At 49.6% G+C, this 18,482-nt stretch overlaps 1 protein-coding gene across 4 annotated transcripts; it reads left to right on the top strand.

Moving 5' to 3' along the window:
- Positions 1 to 599: 599 nt before the first annotated feature.
- On the top strand, positions 600 to 13,048 carry SULT2A1 (sulfotransferase family 2A member 1). 4 transcript variants are annotated; one of them, XM_084958703.1, is made up of 6 exons: positions 600 to 1,307; positions 3,721 to 3,929; positions 6,104 to 6,230; positions 7,805 to 7,899; positions 10,818 to 10,995; positions 12,828 to 13,048. In XM_084958703.1, exons 1-6 carry the CDS (start codon positions 1,259 to 1,261, stop codon positions 12,938 to 12,940), a joined length of 771 nt encoding a protein of 256 aa, XP_084814829.1. In that variant the 5' UTR covers positions 600 to 1,258; the 3' UTR covers positions 12,941 to 13,048.
- The last annotated feature ends 5,434 nt before the right edge of the window (positions 13,049 to 18,482 follow it).

Raw genomic sequence — 18,482 nt, 5'->3', positions numbered from 1 at the left:
AGGACCAATCCTCTAGGCAGAAAATAAACAAGGCCACAGAAATCCTAAATCACACAACAGAACAGTTAGACTTGATATTTTCAGAACACTACCCCCCCCAAAAAAAAAACAACAGAATATACATTCTTTTCAAGGGCACATGGAACATTCTCTAAGATTGACACCTACTGGGGCACAAAACTAACTTCCTAAAAGGTTAGTGGCTCAGCAGTAAAGAGCCCCACTAGGATCCCATGAGGATGTGGGCTCCATCCCTGGCACATTCAGTGGGTTCAGGACCCGGCGTTGCCATGAGCTGTGGTGTAGGTCACAGTGACAGCTCAGATCTGGCGTGGCGGTGGCTGTGGTGTAGGCCAGCAGCTGCTGCTCCGATTGAACCCCTAGCCGGGGAATCTCCATAGGCCACACCAGTGGCCCTAAAAAGCAGGAAAGCAGGAAAAAAAATTGACCTCTGTAAATTTAAGAGCATGAAACCAAGAGGGACACTGCAGAGCCTCCTGTGTACAAAAGCCTTTTCACGTCCCCAGTTTCTTTTCTTTCTTTTTTTTTTTTTTTTTTTTGGAATTCATTTTTAAGGAATCGTTTTCAGGTTTGTTTCCACCACAGTGGGAACTCAGACTTCCCACATTCCAAAAAGCAGACTCAAGCGATTACTAGTTAGGGAAGCGAAGGAAAGCAGGGACAAGGACAAGCAAATCGTTCAATGTGGACGCAGTCCCAGTTCCTCCTGAAAGAACATGCAGGACCACCTAACACACATCTGTCAGGTGCTCGGCGGAAACGAAGCCCCTCACCCACGGGAAGCCTGCTGATCACATGCTGACCACGAGCCCAAAGAACCCAGACTGGCAGGAGCCAGCAGACCAAGGAGAGAGGGCACCTGTGTCCCAAGGAACCACCTTGCCTGAGTTAGAATTCAGGCTTCTTTGATGCTGAAAGGGCAGGGCCTAAAGTCGAAAAAATCTGGTTCTGGTTGCCCTCCAGATGGGGTGTGTTCATTTCTCCCTTCCTGCAGCTGTTCACCGATGGGCCTGCTCAGGGAGTTTCCTGTAAGCAAACAAAGATTTTCTTTTTCTTTTCTTTTCTTTTTTTTTTTTTTTTTTTTTGGCTTTTTAGGGCCGCACCCCTGACATATGGAGGTTCCCAGGCCAGGGACGGAATCAGAACTGCAGCTGCCGGCCTTGGCCACAGCCACGCCAGATCCAAGCCTCATCTGCGACCTGCACCACAGCTCACGGCAACGCCAGATGCTTAACCCATGGAACGAGGCCAGGGATCAAACCTACATCCTCATGGATACTCATCAGGTTTGTTAGCACTGCGACACCACGGGAAGGCCTAAAAAAAATTTTTTTAAAGTCTGTACCGCCGCATATGGAGGTTCCCAGGCTAGAGGTCAAATGGGAGCTGTGGCCACTGGCCTAGGTCACAGCCACAGCCACCCAGATCCGAGCTGCGTCTGTGACCTACACCGCAGCTCCCAGCAACGCCAGATCCTTCACCCGCTGAGCGAGGCCAGGGATCAAACCTGTGTCCACATGGATGCTAGTCAGATTCGTTTCCAAAAATCTGAGCCATGACGTGAACGCCCTGAAATATGTTTTTAATTTGCCATATTTCTACATCCCTGGGCTTGTTAGAAAATTCCTGGTTCCCTTTCCCAAGTTCACACTGTTACTGCATGACTTGAGGCTTGCTCAATGCCATCGGTCTTGTGGCCATCCATTTGTCTCAGCCGGCACACCCTCAGCACACTGAGAGGGGTTAATGATTATTGTATCGTTACTAAAAACGGAGCTCCCAGTCCAGCAGTAATGACAGCTGAAACGCTCCCACGAGGCGCAAAGAACTCAGCATCATGACAGAAGAGGAGGTGCGGTTTGAAGGGATATTTTTTCCTAAACAGATTCTCTCGCCTGAAATGCTGCAAGAGGTGAGGGAGGAATTTACATTTAAAGAGGAAGATGTTTTAATACTGACTTTTCCCAAATCAGGTAAGGAAGCAGGATCAGACATTGAGACGGGCTGTGGCTATGACACGCCTTCGCTCCATAGACAAATGCAATGCTTTCCAGATGCCGGCAATGCATTGGGGGGCGGGGGGCTACTGCAGAGGGTGGCGTCGGGGGCAGGGGGAGCAGTGGGAGGTGGGGAGTGCCCACCGGGACACGATGAGACCTGCAGTGTCTCTGGAAGGCTGGGGTGCCGTCCATCCCCTGCCCCGCACGGTGGCTTAAGTATCTGGCCGTTTGTCACAGCTGCCGTGCAGGTCACAGCTGTGGCTTGGATCTGATCCCTGGCTAGGGGACGCTGTACACTGAGGGGTGGCCCCGAAAGAAAAGAAAACAAAACAAAACGCACTGGGAGGGGTTCCTGTCTTGGCTCAGTGGAAAGGTATCTGACTAGCATCCTTGAGGACACAGGTTTGAACCCTGGCCTCGCTCAGTGGGTTAAGGTCCCGGCGTTGCCGCGAGCTGTGGTGTAGGTTGAAGATGCAGCTTGGATTTGGCATTGCTGTGGCTGTGGTGTAGACAGGCTCCGATTGGACCCCTAGCCTGGGAACTTCCATCTGCTGCAGATTTGGCCCTAAAAAGCAAAAACAAAACCAAATCAAACAAACAAAGGACTCAGGGGCAATGGGAACACATTCAAAGGGTTTTTTGTTTTTTGTTTTTTCTCTTTTGGTTCAGAGCCACACTTGCAACACGCCTCACAGTTGCAGCAATACTGGATCCTTTAACCCACTGTGTGAAGCCAGGGATTGAACCTGCATCCTCACAGAGACAATGTTGGGTCCTTAGCCCACTGAGCTACAAGGGGAACTCAGCGCTTCCAGGATTTAAGCAAGAAGTTCCCTTGTGGCACTGTAGGTTAAGGATCTAGCATTGTTGCTGCATTGGCTCAGGTTGCTGCTGTGGCCCAGGTGCCACAGCAAGGCTAAAAAAAGAAGCATTTAAGCCAATAGCCAAAAGGTAGAAGCAACTCAAATGTCCATTGACAAATGAATGGATGAACAAAATGTGGCTTATGCATAAAATAGAATACTATTCAGCCGTAAAAAGGAATGAAGTTCTGACATACACTATAGCTTGTGTGGACTCTGAAGACATTATCCTAAGTGAAATAAGCCAGTCACTGTATGAGTCTGCTTAAGTGAGGTGTCGGAAATTAGAAATGAGAAGCAGAAAATAGAATGGTTTCCAGGACTGGCAGGGAAGGGGCTCATGGAGAGTTGTTGTTTAAAGGGGTGCAGAGTTGCAGTTTTGCCTTTTGTTTTTTCTTTGTTTGTTTTGCTCTTTAGGGCCAAACCTGCAGCATATGGAGGTTCCCAGCCTAGGGGCTGGATCAGAGCTACCACCGCCGGGCTACACCACAGCCACAGCAACGTGGGATCTGAGCAGCATCTGCGACCTCCACCACAGCTCACTGCAATGCCGGATCTTTAACCCACTGAGCAAAGCCAGAGATGGAACCCACATCCTGTTGGATGCTATCGGGTTCATTTCCACAGAGCCACAAGGGGAACTCCCAGAGTTTCAGTTTTGCAAGACGAAACTGTCCTGGAGATTGATCGCTTGACAAGGTAAATATACTTAATACTACTGAGCTGTACACTTGAAAATGGTTAAGAAGGCACATTTTTTGTGCTGTATATTTTATTCACAACTTTTTAAAAGTCAGATTACGATGCCTGACCATAACGTGTCTTTCCGGACCCAGGAACCAACTGGATGATTGAAATCATCTGCTTGATTCTCTCCAAGGGGGATACCAAGTGGATCCAGTCTGTACCCAACTGGGATCGCTCGCCCTGGCTAGAGAGTATCTCTGGGTATGAAAATCTCAAGAACAAGGAAGGCCCACGCCTCATCAGTTCCCACCTCCCCATCCAACTCTTCCCCAAGGCTTTCTTCAAGTCCAAGGCCAAGGTCAGCTCACAATAATTGAGTCAGGTTTGATGCTTCTCAAGCTTTCATTTTCCTAGGCATCCCCTGGCGATCTGGTTGCAGTGCAAGTGTATTCAGTAGGTATGGATTGGAGCCTGAGATTCTGTATTTGGTGATACCATGATCCATATTTAGCAGAAGGTGTAGATCATTCCGCAGCTTATATTAGCCAAAAGTAACAAAGTGAAACAATGATGCCACGATCTTAGAAATCCACATTTCGAGACCAACAAGAATATTTTTTTTGTTTTTGTTTTGTCCTTTTGCTTTTTCTAGGGCCACTCCTGAGGCACATGGAGTTCCCAGGCTAGGGGTCTAATTGGAGCTGTAGCCTCTGGTCTATACCAGAGCCACAGCAACGCCAGATCCGAGCCGTGTCTTCGACCTACACCACAGCTCACAGCAATGCCGGATCCTTAACCCACTGAGCAAGGCCAGGGATCGAACCTGCAACCCCATGGTTCCTAGTCGGATTTGTTAACCACTGCGCCACGACGGGAACTCCCCCAACTAGAATTTTTAAGTGTGTATCTGCAATCCCCCCCCCTTTGTTGTGCTAAAAATTAATTAGCCAACCTTAATTCAGTACATGTCTCCCGCCACTTCAGTAGAGGCACCAAACAGAGTTGCCCGTACAGGGAGCTCCCATCGTGGCTCAGCTGTTAACGAATCGGACTAGCATCCGTGAGGACGCAGGTTCGATTCCTGGCCTCGCTCAGTGGGTTAAGGATCTGGTGTTGCTGTGAGCTGTGGTGCAGGTGGCAGACATGGCTTGGAGCCTGTGTTGCTGTGGCTGTGGTGTAGGCCCGCAGCTATAGTTCTGATTCGACCCCTAACCTGGGAACCAAATAATGCATCAATTTACAGGTGATTCATTGGTGTTTGTTAAATACCTGTGTGGGGAAGCTGAGACCTAGAGAGATGGGGTCTAGAATAATGTCACAAAGAAAAAAAGCTGGTGCAGAATCTAGAGTATGACTCAGATGTTCACATGCCAAGTGTTCTTGCATGTGTGTGCGTGAGTGCGCGCACATGTGCGCACGCGTGCATGCACACGCACACACTAATCTCAGGTATTAGCTTGGTGAATCTTTACATATGTGCACAACGAGCCAACTGCCTTCCAGATCCAAATGTAGAACATCTCTGCTTCCCCAGGAAGTTTCCTCATGCACCTCCCCCAGCAACGCCCCCTTGCAGAGAGGACCACTCCCCAGACTTTGAACTTCATCGATTAGTTTTGCTTGCTCTTGAACTTCATAGACACACACTCTCTGAACATTGGGCACTTGACATAACCGTTGGTTCCCAAGGTCCCCGGAAGTTTGCCGGGTGTGATCTGAAACTGGTCCCCCCGAGTGCAGAGGGCAGGAGGAGACCAAAAGAAGAGGTGGCTGTTTGAGATTGGTGGGTAGCAGGTTTAATAAGCAAGGGAACTTCCTTATGAGGCTTCTCTTAGGCGACCACAAGACGAATAGCTTTCTGCACCTGCCCACCCAATCGTCAAAGTTTATATAGAGGCTTTCATTGGCTTCGGTCACGTACACAATCCAGAGAGTCTCACACCACATTACTATCTCAAGACTGTGTCCTTGGGTACACGCCAGTGCAGGGAAGGCAGATGGTACATCCATTCAAGGACAGAAGGGGCAACATGGGTCAAGTCCATGGGTCAAAAATCACGACTTCTCCATGAAATCCCCCAACACTAATGTTCCTGAGAGTCGCTCATGATGTTGTATGGTGGATGGATATGTATTGCTCAGTGTCTATAAGGTTAGCCACTATAGATTATAGTTTGTTAATCTAGTTTCCTATTAGTAATCTTTAAACTATAGGACATAAATATAATATCACTCACATATAAAAAAATCTTTCATTGCTCTTCCCACTACGAATAAACTATAATATCCCCAAGGCAAAGACAATGCTTTCCTCTTCCTCTGGAATATGCTTAGTTTCATCTCAGTGACTGGTTGGTAGGAACTTTAAAATATATGCATTTGATTAATGAAGGAAATAACTAATTTATTGAAAGAATCCATTGATATTTAATGGGCATTTTCTAGCAATTGGCTTTTCTCCACTTTCATGAAAATCAAGAAGGTTGGGAAGGGACTGTATTGATTTTTCATTGTCTGATGTTTCTCTTTCAGATGATTTACATCATCAGAAATCCCAGAGATATTATTGTGTCTGGTTATTTTTTCTGGAAGTCTACAAATTTAGTTAAGAGACCAGAGTCACTGGAACAATATTTTGAATGGTTCATCCAAGGAAATGGTGAGTGACCATAAAATATGGAAGCAGGGAGTTGCCACAGTCTTTTATCAGATCTTTTTTTCTTTTTTTTTTTTCCGCTGTACAGCATGGGGACCAAGTTACCCATACATGTATGTATATATTTTTTTCTTTACTGAACTCAACTTGATGTCTCTACATCTCACCAAGGCAAGGGTATTAGGGTCCATCACCATCAGAATCCAAATTTTCTAAATCTACATATCTGCCAGGAGTCCCATTAGAGCTAGAGCTGCCAGCCACAGCCATAGCCACAGCCACAGCAACACAGGGTCCAAGCAGCATCTGACACCTACACCACAGCGTATGGCAATGCTGGATCCTTAACCCAGTGAGCGAGGCCAGGGATCAAACCCACATCCTCATGGCTACTAGTCAGATTTGTTTCTGCTGAGCTACAGTGGGAACTCCCTGGGCCCTATTTTCAACTCCACAAGTAAGTGATATGCTGTGGTATTTGTCTTTTATCTTTCTGGCATACTTCACTGAGTATGAGAATCTCCAGTTCCATCAGTCTTGCTGCAAATGGCATTGGTTAGTCTTTTTTTTTTTTATGGCTGAGTATCATCTGCTCTTTATCGGAATCTGCACCTGCCTGTTCCTTGGCGCTTCCAGGCTATGTTGCAATCATCTGTTACGTATCTATTCCTAGTTTTCTCGCCCTCAGCTTTAGTGTTCAACCTTTGAAGCCTGGAGGTCATGTTTCTTTTTTTTTGGTTTGTTTTGCTTTTTAGGGCCATACCTGAGGCATATGGAGGTTCCCAGGCTAGAAGTCGAATCAGAGCTGTAGCTCTCGGCCTACACCACAGCCACAGCAACCCGGGATCCGAAAAAAGGAAAGAAAAAGAAAGAAGAAAGAAAGGAGAGGGAGGGAGGGAGGAAGGAAGAAAGAGGGAAAGAAACCTTAAACCAGAAGAAAGACAGATAATTTCCAAAGGAATAATAATTACGACAGGAAAGAATAAGACAAGAAGACAGTGGAAAGAAAGCAAAGGCTGTGGAAATGTACTGACCACCAAACATTCTAAATGCTGAACAGATGAGGGGTGAGAAAAATTCCATTCCTCAGGATCTCCTTAGAGACCCTTGAAAACTGAGCACAGAATCTGCTCCAGGAGTTCCCACTGTGGCTCAGTGGGTTAAGAACCCGGCTCATATCCATGAGGGTGCAGATGCCATCCCTGGCCTCGCTCAGTGGGTTAAGGATCCAGCGTTGCCGCAAGCTCCAGCGTAGGTTGCGGATGTGGCTTGGATCCAGCGTTGCCCCAGCTGCAGGGTAGACCTCAGCTGCAGCTCCTATTTGACCCCTAACCTGGGCACTCTCATATGCCACGGGTGCGACTGGGGGGCAGGGGTGCAACGCAAAAAAAAAACCCTGCTAGGAATGAAGTAGACTTGTTAAAAGGCAAAGGGATGACATCGGAGAATACCAAGGTATTCAGCAAATAGTCATAACAGGCTTCGTGCTGGTGACTGTGCCCACGGGCATCAGCGCTGAATCTGGATCGCTGCCTTCATAGTCTCATGACTGATTCTCTCTGCCTCTCTCCACACAGTGCCCTATGGATCATGGTTTGACCACATTCGTGGCTGGTTGCCCATGCGAGACAAGGAGAACGTCCTGATACTCAGCTATGAAGAGCTGAAACGGGTACCTGCCGTTCTTCGAGTTCGCACTCTTTCCCCCCCCCCCCCCCCGGCCCAGCATCTCCACTCCCTCCAGCCTCCCTCCACTCCCTCCGTCTCTGTTCCACCTTCTCCAAAGTGGAGCCTTGTGAATGGTCTTTAGGAAGGAGCCTAGCAACCTGGTCTTCGCTGCCCTGATTCCAGTGAATACTCCACAAGCTCTGTGCTCTTTTTGCACGTGTTTTTTTGTTTGTTTTCTTAGTAGCGCCACATCCAAGGCCCGTGGAAGTTCCCAGGCTAGGGGTCACACTGGAGCCACAGCTGCCACCTACACCACAGCCGCCCCCTATGCCACAGCCACAGCCACACCCGATCCAAGCTGCATTGGCGACCTGCACCACAGCTTGCGGCACTGCAGAATCCTGAATGCATGGAGTGAGGCCGGGGATCGAACCTGCATCCTCGTGGATACGAGTCGGATTCTTAACCCCCTGAGCCACAACAGGAACTCTATTCTTTGGTCCATCTCACAACACCTAGAGGGACTTTTTCATGCACTGAGTCAGAGGAGGATAGCTTGTGCTCATACTGGCATCTGGTCCTGTGATTTCTAGAGGTTGGTGATAACTTAGTGGTGGGAGGGGTCTGAGAAAGAAGAGGGGGACGAGTAGAAGCAAGTTGGGTTCCAGAGGTTGGTTCAGCTGTCTGACACTCCAGGTGGTCTGACTGGAGAAAAACAAACTCGTGAAATCAATCTGTGTGGTTATACTCAAGCCACGTGCTGAACTGACCAGGGATGGATAGGAAAGCAGTCAGATGATGCTCAAACCCAATGAAGGCGATTCAGCTGTAGGAAGAACTTCACCTACTAGTGGCATCTTGGACAAAAGAGAAAATAACAGGGAGTTCCCGCTGTGGCTCAGCAGGTTAGGAACCTGACATAGTGTCCGTGAGGATGTGAGTTCGATCCCTGGCCTCGATCACTGGGTTAAGGATCCCACATTGCCACAAGCTGCAGCATAGGTCACAGACACCGCTTGGATCCTGCATTGCTGTGGCCGTGGTGTAGGCCAGCAGCTGTCACTCTGATTGGACCCCCTAGCCTGGGAACTTCCATATGCCGAAGGGAAATGCAACTGCTATCATTTTCTTCTGGGTTCTTCTATTCAAACTTCCATGGCCTCCACAAGAATATTATTTTTACCAAGGAACCCTTTGTAACAAGTTTCACTACCTCAGGCATATGCTCCTTTTCTTCCTGTAATGATGCTTTCAAGCCACAAAAGGAGCTTTTATCGTAGTAATTTCTACAGTGGTGTGTTTGGAATAAAGACAAAAACTTAAGGCAAATATGGCTGTACGAGGAAAGGCTGTGATTCAAAACAAATCTTTTCTGGTTATAAAATCCGTTTTCTTTCTATCTTGTTTGTTTGTTTGTTTTTATGGCTGTACCCACAGCGCATGGAAGTTCCCAGGCCAGGGACTGAATCCAAGATGCAGCTGCAGCTTACATAGCAGCTGTGGCAACACCAGATCCTTTAACCCACTGTGCCAGGCTGGGGACAAAACCCACACCTCCACAGCAACCCAAGCTGCTGCTGTTGGATTCTCTTTTTTTTTTTTTTTTTTTTTTTTGTCTTTTGTCTTTTTGTTGTTGTTGTTGCTATTTCTTGGGCCGCTCCGGTGGCATATGGAGGTTCCCAGGTTAGGGGTTGAATCGGAGCTGTAGCCACCGGCCTACGCCAGAGCCACAGCAACGCGGGATCCGAGCTGTGTCTGCAACCTACACCACAGCTCACGGCAACGCCGGATCGTTAACCCACTGAGCAAGGCCAGGGACCGAACCTGCAACCTCATGGTTCCTAGTCGGATTCGTCAACCACTACGCCACGACGGGAACTCCTGCTGTTGGATTCTTAACCCACTGTACCACAGTGGGAACTCCAAAATCCATTTTCTTGTAATAATCTCCCAGGATCCTGTGCTGAGTACTAATTATTGAGATAATATATAACATAATAAGGCTTTCCCACTGTGGCGCAGTGGGTTAAGTATCTGACATTGCTTCAGATTCAGCTAAGATTTGATCCCTGGCCCAGGAACTTCCATGTGCCACTGGTGCAGCCAAAAAAGGAAAAAACAAACAAAAATATATACGAATATATGGTAAAATTCTACTGTGTTATTCAAATGTTACTTATGAAAAACAATATTCCTTGAACGAATAGCCAAGGTTTGAAATCAATTCCTTGCATTTTTTTCCAGTTCTCCCTGAACCTCTCCTCCCCTAATCTTGTCATAATTGTCTAGAAGCCCTTCCAAGGTCTCTTTCGAAAATGCAGTGTTTGGAGTTGTCACTCCGTTGTAACGAACACGACTAGTATTCATGAGGTTGTGGGTTCGATCCCTGGCCTAGATCGTGGGTTAAGGATCCAGCCTTGCCAGGAGCTGTGGTGTAGGTCACAGACTCGTCTTGGATCTGGTGTTGCTGTGACTGGGGTGTAGACCAGCAGCTGCAGCTCTGATTGGACCCCTAGCCTAGGAACCTCCATATGCTGCAGGTGGGGCCCTAAAAAGAGAAGGAAGGAAAGAAAGAGAGAGAGAAAGAAAGGAAGGAAGGGAGGGAGGAAGGAAGAAAGGAAAGAAAAGAAAAGAAAGGAAAAGAAAAGAAAAGAGAAAAGAAAATGCAGTGTTTTACTTTCGAGGGGTCCTGAGTGCGATTATCCGGGGGAATCCATGAGAAGCTTTCTCTCTTTCACTTTGTGGTCCTTCTTCTTGACCTTTTCTCCTTCCTTCCCCCTGGTCCCATCCAACTCCATCCTTTCCCCCTTCTGTCCATTGCTTGTCTCTTTCCTCTCCCCCTCCCTCCTGGGATCCCCCCTCCTCCTCTCCGTGGCCGCCTCCTTCCTCTGCCACATACTCTCTTATTTTCTCTCCCCCGAGGACACGAGAAGCGCCGTAGAGAAAATCTGCCAGTTCCTGGGGAAGAAGCTAGAACCCGAGGAACTGAGCTCGGTCGTCGAAAACAGCTCCTTCCAGGTCATGAAAGAAAACAACATGTCCAATTTTTCCCTCCTGAAGGGTTTGCATCTTGGGGACACTGGATGTCTTTTGAGAAAAGGTAAAGAAAATACTCGCCTTTCCAAATCTCTCAGAGGATAGGAGAATGGGTTAAGACTCCAGGGCAGCTGGAACGGAGCAAATGTATTTTGATCTTTTTTTTTTTTTTTTTTTTTTAGGTCCCCCTCCCCTCCCCCACCCCCGCCGGGCATATGGAGGTTCCCAGGGTAGGGGTTGAATCGGAGCTACAGCCGCTGGCCGACACCACAGCCCCAGCAACGCCAGATCCGAGCCTTGTCTGCAACCTACACCACAGCTCTCGGCAGCGCCGGATCCTCAACTCACTGAGTGGGGCCAGGGATTGAACCTGCATCCTCCTGGATACTAGTTGGGTTCGCTTCCACTGAGCCATGATGGGAACTCGCCTTTTTGTTGTTTAAGCCTCCTAGTCTTTGGTACCTTGTTACAGCAGCTCTAGAAAACCAAGACACAAGAGTTTGGGGAGATTTTTAAAGGGAGAAGGACTCAGGAGACACAGAAACAGAAATTTACATCTGAAAGATACATCAGATTTGGAGAAGGGGTAGGATTTAGAGCTTGAAGCACCTTCACAGCCACATTGAATTCTTTCATCTCAACCAGTGTTTGAGAGGCAGTGGCCATAGTGAAGTTACAAAGATGCTGGTACCTCTGGCTTCTAAAAGTCAAGTGTGTTATGGATAATACACGAGCCCAAGACATCGATAATATTAAAAACTGTTCAAATAATGAAGATCATAATGAGCATGAAAGTAAAGTGGCGGTTTATAGGGCACCAATCATTGACTAAACCTTCTTCTTCTTCTTTATTTTTTTTTTTTTGCTTTTTAGGGCCATGCTCACGGCATATGGGGTTCCCAGGCTCGGGGTCACATTGGAGCTACAGCTGCTGGCCTGCGCCACAGCCACAGCAACGCCAGATCCTTAACCCCTCTTCTTGAACAAGGCCAGGAATTGAACCTGCAACCTCATGGTTACCAGTTGGATTTGTTTTCACTGGGGCACAATGAGAACTCCTGATTAAACATTCTGTTATAATGCCTCAATACAGATAAAAGAATGTAATTTATATATGCATATTGTTAATGTAGATATGATTATCATGTTATTAATTTAATATATTCTTTGAGTTGATAAAGTCATACGTATTGCTGTTGCATATAACATAAAATAATAATATCATTTAATTCAGAGTATAGCTTCTGGAGTCAAAATCTTTGGCTTCAAATCTACGTTCATTAATTTCTAACTCTAACTTCCCCAGGTCATTTTTTTTGTCTGTAAAACAGACATATTAATAGTGCATTCCTGGAGTTCCCACTGCAGCTCAGCAGTAACCAACCCGACTAGGATCCATGAGGATGCGGGTTCAATTCCTGTTCTCACTCAGTGGGTTAAGGACCCAGCATTTCCATGAGTTGTGCTGTACGTCACAGACACAGCTCGGATCTGGCATTGCTGTGGCTGTGGTGTCGGCCGGCAGCTACAGCTCTGATTCCACCCCTGGCCTGGGAACTCCCATATGCTGCGGTGTGGCCCTAAAAAGACACACACACATAAAAAAAGAAAAGAAAAAAGAAAAAGAAAATAGAATCCCATTATTGCTGATGAATTATGTACAAGGTGAGTCGGGATGGGGGAGAATGTGGGAGTTTGTTTCCAAGCAGGCAGAAGTGCAAACGGGTGCACCTGCCAGGCAGTATAAAAGCTCACCAACGAACCATTAGACAATCGGCTGTATGAGCTGTGATTTCCATGTCAAGACGATAGAAGGAATAGATCCAGGAGGCTAAGTATTGGGGGTTTGAGACGGACCCCTAGACCTGATCTGAGTCTCTATGTTATGTTTGTCAGGCACTCCTGGGGACTGGAAAAACTACTTCACGGTGGCCCAAGCCGAAGCCTTTGATAAACTATTCCAGGAGAAGATGGCAGATCTTCCTCAAGAGCTGTTCCCATGGCAATAATGTTCACAAACTTCCCAATCCTCTATGGATATTGATATTCGCTCACCTGTCCTTGCACATGTGAATGATGGGGGCTAATTACACAAAAACCTCTTGTTTCATCCTGGAGCTTTGAGTGATCGAGTCTCTGCATCTTTGACGACCGGATGGTTTTAAAATGTTCAGGGCACCCCTAATTCACTGTGCGGCATCCCAGGATTTTCTTTTTCTTTTAAGGGCCACTTTTGAAGTTCCCGGGCCAGGAGTCAAATCAGAGCTGCAGCTACCAGCCGACATCACAGCCATAGCAACACAGGATCCAAGCCCCATCTATGACCTATGCCTCGGCCCATAGCAACGCCAGATCCTTAACCCACTGAGCGAGGCCAAGGATCAAACCCACATCCTTATGGATATTTGTTGGGTTAGTTTCTGCTAAGCCACAATGGGAACTCCCTTAATATAAATTGTGGGTTTTTTTTAATATAACGATTTTTAATTTTTTTTCCATTGTAGCTGGTTTAGAGTGTTCTGTCAATTTTCTACTGTACAGCATGGTGACCCAGTTATATTCTGTGTTTTGCTTTTTAGGACCAAACCCGAGGCATACGGAAGTTCCCAGCCTAGGGGTGGAATCAAGAGTTTCCGCTGCTGGCCACCACCACAGCCACAGCTGAGCCAGATCTGAGCCACATCTGGGTCCTACACCACAGCTCCCAGCAACACTGGATCCCCCACCCACTGAGTGAGGCCAGGAATCGAACCCATGTCCTCATGGATACTAGTTGGATTCATCCCTGTGCGCCACAACAGGAGCTCCTGCCCTCAATATACATTCTTGATTTAAAAAAAAAAAAAACTTTCAGCAAACTAAGAAAAGACTTTCTATGCCTAAGGGAAAACGCTGATGACTAATATCATACTTAATAATACGGCAACGCTTTCTCTCTAAGACGGGAACCAGACAAGGATGTTTATCAGCGCTCCGTGTACTAGCGTGCTGGAACTCGTAGTCAACGTGAAAAAGGCAGGAAAAGGAAAGAAAAGTCACACAGCTTGGAAAAATAGAAATAAAACTGTCCTGGAGTTCCCGTTGTGGCTCAGCAGTTTAAGAACCCGACTCGTATCCATGAGGATGCAGGTTCAATCCCTGGCCCGCATGAGTTAAGGATCCGGCATTGCCATGATCTGCAGATCCAGTGTTGCTGTGGCTGTGGTGTACGCTGGCAGTGGCAGCTCCAATGTGACCCCTAGCCCGGGAAACTCCATATGCCACGGGTGCAGCCCCTAAAAAAAAAAGAAAGAAAGAAAATTGTCCTTATTTGCAGACATCATAGAATCAAAAAAAAAAAACAACAAAAAAAACCCCACCTAGATCTAATGAGCAAAATTGTAGGACTTAAGATCAACCCACACAAATGAATTGTACTGCAATATAGTGGCAAAGTATAATTGGAAACTGAATTTTTAAAACGTTGTTCATAATAGGCCCTCCTAAAAAGAAAACTGGCCTAAGTGACACGTGGACAGGAATGGCGTTCCCAGGTGGCCTAGTGATAAAGGATCTGGGCACTGTCACTGTTGCGGCTCTGGTTGCAGCTGTGGCTCCAGGTCCATCCCTGGTCTCAGGAACTCCCACTTGCCACAGGAAAGGCAAAAGAAAGAGGGGGGGGGAGGATGTGGGATCCCTAGCCACCACCCTCTCTCCCCACTGCCCAGGATCAATCTAAACTTTATCCCTTCCTCCCCTGGCCCCAGAATGCCCACGGGACTTCCTCACCTCAGCTCCCTCTCCTGGAACAGATGGAACACTAGATCCCCCCTGCCCTCCCGACCAGTGTCAGGGTTTGAATGGGACGGCGTTCCCGTGGTTTTGTTGGTGTGTTTGTCCCGCCAGGATCTACCACATAAGCAGGAGGGGCTTTCATTATATCCCGGCAGTGTCTCCCCGCCCCTGCTTCCCCCCCCCCCCGCCCCGTCCCCCGCGCAGCCTCCAGAACCCACCACGTGTGCCCCCCTCCCAGATCTGATCTAATTCTCTCTCTGCTCTGCGGAGGCCGTCCTGGTCTAAGAGGATTTGCGCAAGGGGTCCAGGACAGGGTCAGAGAACAGGCTGCGGGGAGACTCAGGGGCCAGGGCCGCCACAGGGGGGCGGTAGAGGGAGATGTTGATGGGAGACAGAGCGGCAGAGAAGCCAGGAGAAATATCCATCCCCCACCGTTTGGGCCAAACCAAAGGAGGGGTAGCCCTCCGTGGGAAACAGTGTTTCTAAGATAACCATGACCTTTATGAATTTTCAAATTATCAAACCCAAAACAATGTCCAGATAAATTATAGGGCAGATAAGCTATAGAATTTTTTAATTTTTATTTATTTATTTATTTTTTGGTCTTTTTGCCATTTCTTGGGCCGCTCCCGCGGCATATGGAGGTTCCCAGGCTAGGGGTTGAATCGGAGCTGTAGCCGTCGGCCTACACCACAGCCACAGCAACACAGGGTCCGAGCCGCGTCTGAGACCTACACCACAGCTCACGGCAACGCCGGATCCTTTAACCCACTGAGCAAGGGCAGGGACCGAACCCGCAACCGCATGGTTCCTAGTCGGATTCGTTAACCACTGCGCCACGACGGGAACTCCAGAATTTTTTTAAAAGTCGAGCCAGCTCCCTGAATACAAAATAAATATATCAACTGAATCCTAAGACAGGACACAGATTGTATTTTTATTTTATTTCATTATTTATTTATTTGCTTTTTAAGGCCACACTTGCAGCACGTGGAAGCTCCCAGGCTGGGGGTCAAATCCGAGCCACTGCCACAGCACCGTGGGGTCCCCAGCCGCATAGGGGACCTACACCGCAGCTCACCGCAACCCACTGAGCAAGGCCAGGGATCAAAAACTGCATCTGGGGAATTCCCGTCTTGGCGCAGTGGTTAACGAATCCGACTAGGAACCATGAGGTTGTGGGTTCGGTCCCTGCCCTTGCTCAGTGGGTTAAGGATCCGGCGTTGCCGTGAGCTGTGGTGTAGGTTGCAGATGCGGCTCGGATCCCAAGTTGCTGTGGCTCTGGCGTAGGCTGGTGGCTACAGCTCCGATTCAACCCCTAGCCTGGGAACCTCCATATGCCGCGGGAGCGGCCCAAGAAATAGCAACAACAACAACCAAAGACAAAAGACAAAAAAAAACAAAACTGCATCTGGATGGATGCCAGTTGGGTTCCTTACCGCTGAGGCACAACGGGAACTCCCAGGACACAGATTTTAAAGTAAAATTTTAAATACCGTCTAAAATGTCAGGCAGAAAAAAACATAAAAAAGATAAATAAAATGTCAGGCAGTAACAAACACCAAATACTAGAAATAAACCCACGGAAAGATGTCCATAGGCCTTCCACGGTTAATAACCGTGATGCAGTCTCTGTAAACAAGCAAATGAATAAATAAATAATATACCTAGATTGGAAAACTCAATATTATAAAGATGTCAATCGATTCCAAAACAACTTTTGGATTTAATGCAATTTTTTAAAATTCACATTTATTTGAAACTACAGGGAGGGGTGGGGAAAAGGAAAAAACAAAAATTTCTGGCCATCGGGGCAAAGCTAAGATTTAATGCAATTTTAATCAAATTCCCAATGAAGCGGGTGGAGGTCCCAGAGAAAATTCGGGGGCGCATCCATGAAAGCGTAATAACACTTTCCAAAGAGAAATTCCACATCTAACAGGACTCTACAGAAATACCCACGTGTGCCCCAAATAACGGGGCAGGTCCATTCAGAGCTGCGTGACCTGTGGTGGCGGTACAAAATGCCCCCCTAACCAGGCTGGATCGGTGGAGGCGCCGTCACCCTGCGGAGAGTAACCTCTGTGAGGACCAAGCTTCAGCCACTCCCCGCATCCACGTGGGCGCCGCGCGGGCCGACACCGCGGGGTCTGCAGGATTTTGCCGCGACAATGACCGATAAATTCAGTAACTGCCTGGAGGCTAAGTCCTCCCCATCCGCAAAGCTATCTTTTGTACCCAGATGGCGGGGAGGAGGGGGGCTCCTGGCGTGAGAATATCTTTGTAAAATCAGGAACTGGACAAGACCCCGGACAAAAGGTCGGATCGTAGGGGTCCTGAGGCCACCCTGGGGCCGGCGCTGGCACTGGCGCTGGCACAGCCAGGACCTCCGCCCGGGCGCCCTGGGCCGCGCCCCACAGGGCCGGGCCGCCGCTGGAGACGCTGGGCTCCGGGGCAGGGAGCATCCCCGCGGGGCTGGGCGGAGGGGGGCGCCAGAAACCCGGGTCCTCTGGGAACGCGGGGCGGGCGGCAGCGGCGGCGGCGGCGGCGGCGGCGACAACCACGGGGGCAGGGGCAGGCGCGGGGCCGGGGGCGCCGGGGTCGGTGGGAGCATCGGGGGCCCCCTGGCCTTGGCCCTTGGCCAGTCTCTCCAGCCGGGAGCGTTTGGCCCGGCGGTTCTTGAACCAGACCTGGGGGACAGGGGAGCAGGACCAGGGGTGAGAGGCAGGCGGCTCTGAGGCTGCTCCCCCCCTCCCCACCGCCCCCCCCCGACCCAGTTAGAGGCCCCTGGGGTTCAGGAGGCCCCCGGGGAGGGGGCAGAGGGCAGGAGGGGCAGGGCTGGGGCCCCTGCGAGCCCAGCGGCCAGGAAGGGGTCTGCGCGAGAGGGTCCCCGGGGTCAGAGGTCCCGAGGTCCGGATGCGTGCAGACCCCGGGGGGCAACAGCGGGGCCTGATCAGGCTGGCGGGTGTGTGTGGCACCGGGTTGAGGTGGACTCGGGGACCCGCCGTGGGTCTACACCCGGGAGACCCCTTGCTCGCCTGTGACCCAGGGCGGCACTCGGCCCCTCTGGCCTCGCTGCGCCCCACCTGCCGCGCCGCCTGTGGGTGCCCTTGGTAGGTGGTGGGCGAGGTGGGAGCGGGTCCTGTGCAGGGGGGAGGGGGGAGAGGGGAGAGGGAGGGGGTCAGACCTGCACTTTGTGCTCCTCTAGCCTGAGGCTGGCCGCCAGGCGCAGGCGGTCCTGGTAGCCCGGAAACTCATTCTGCTTGAAGAATTTTTCCAGCATCTCCAACTGCACTTTGGTGTACACCGTGCGCTCCTGCCGCTGCCTCTTCGGGTGTCCTGAGCGGCTCGTGGCACCTGGCCAAAGGGGCGATGGGGTGGCTGAGCCCAGCCTGCCTGGCACCCAGCCCCTGGCTGGGCCAGGCCCTGGGGAGCAGGTGGGGCTCAGGCCTGGGGGCAGGAAGGAGGCAGTGCGAGGAGAAGGTGTGACACCTGGACAGGTGTGCTTGGTCAGACCCCGGCTCTCCACCGCCCAGCCCCAGCCCCAGCCCCAGCCCCTGCCCCTCTCTGGTCCTCAGCATCCACAGCTTTGAAATGGGCCTGCTCACACCTTCTGGGATATTCCAGGGCCCCCAGCCTGGGACGACAGGCAAGGCAGGCTCTCCCAGCCAAGGGCTGAAGGGGCCACTGCGTGCCAGGCTCTCTGCTCATCTGGGCCCAGGAACGGGATTCCATTCGCCAAACCCCACTAAGTCCTCCCACAGCACCGCCCAGGAA

Source organism: Sus scrofa, chromosome 6 (genome assembly GCF_054392235.1).
Source record: "Sus scrofa isolate SSC_HxYL_T2T_F1_AM1 chromosome 6, Sscrofa_HxYL_maternal_Yorkshire_Landrace_v2.0, whole genome shotgun sequence".
Classification (NCBI taxonomy): domain Eukaryota; kingdom Metazoa; phylum Chordata; class Mammalia; order Artiodactyla; family Suidae; genus Sus; species Sus scrofa.
The sequence above is the reverse complement of the archived record's forward strand: the minus strand, read 5'-3'. Positions and strand labels throughout refer to the sequence as shown.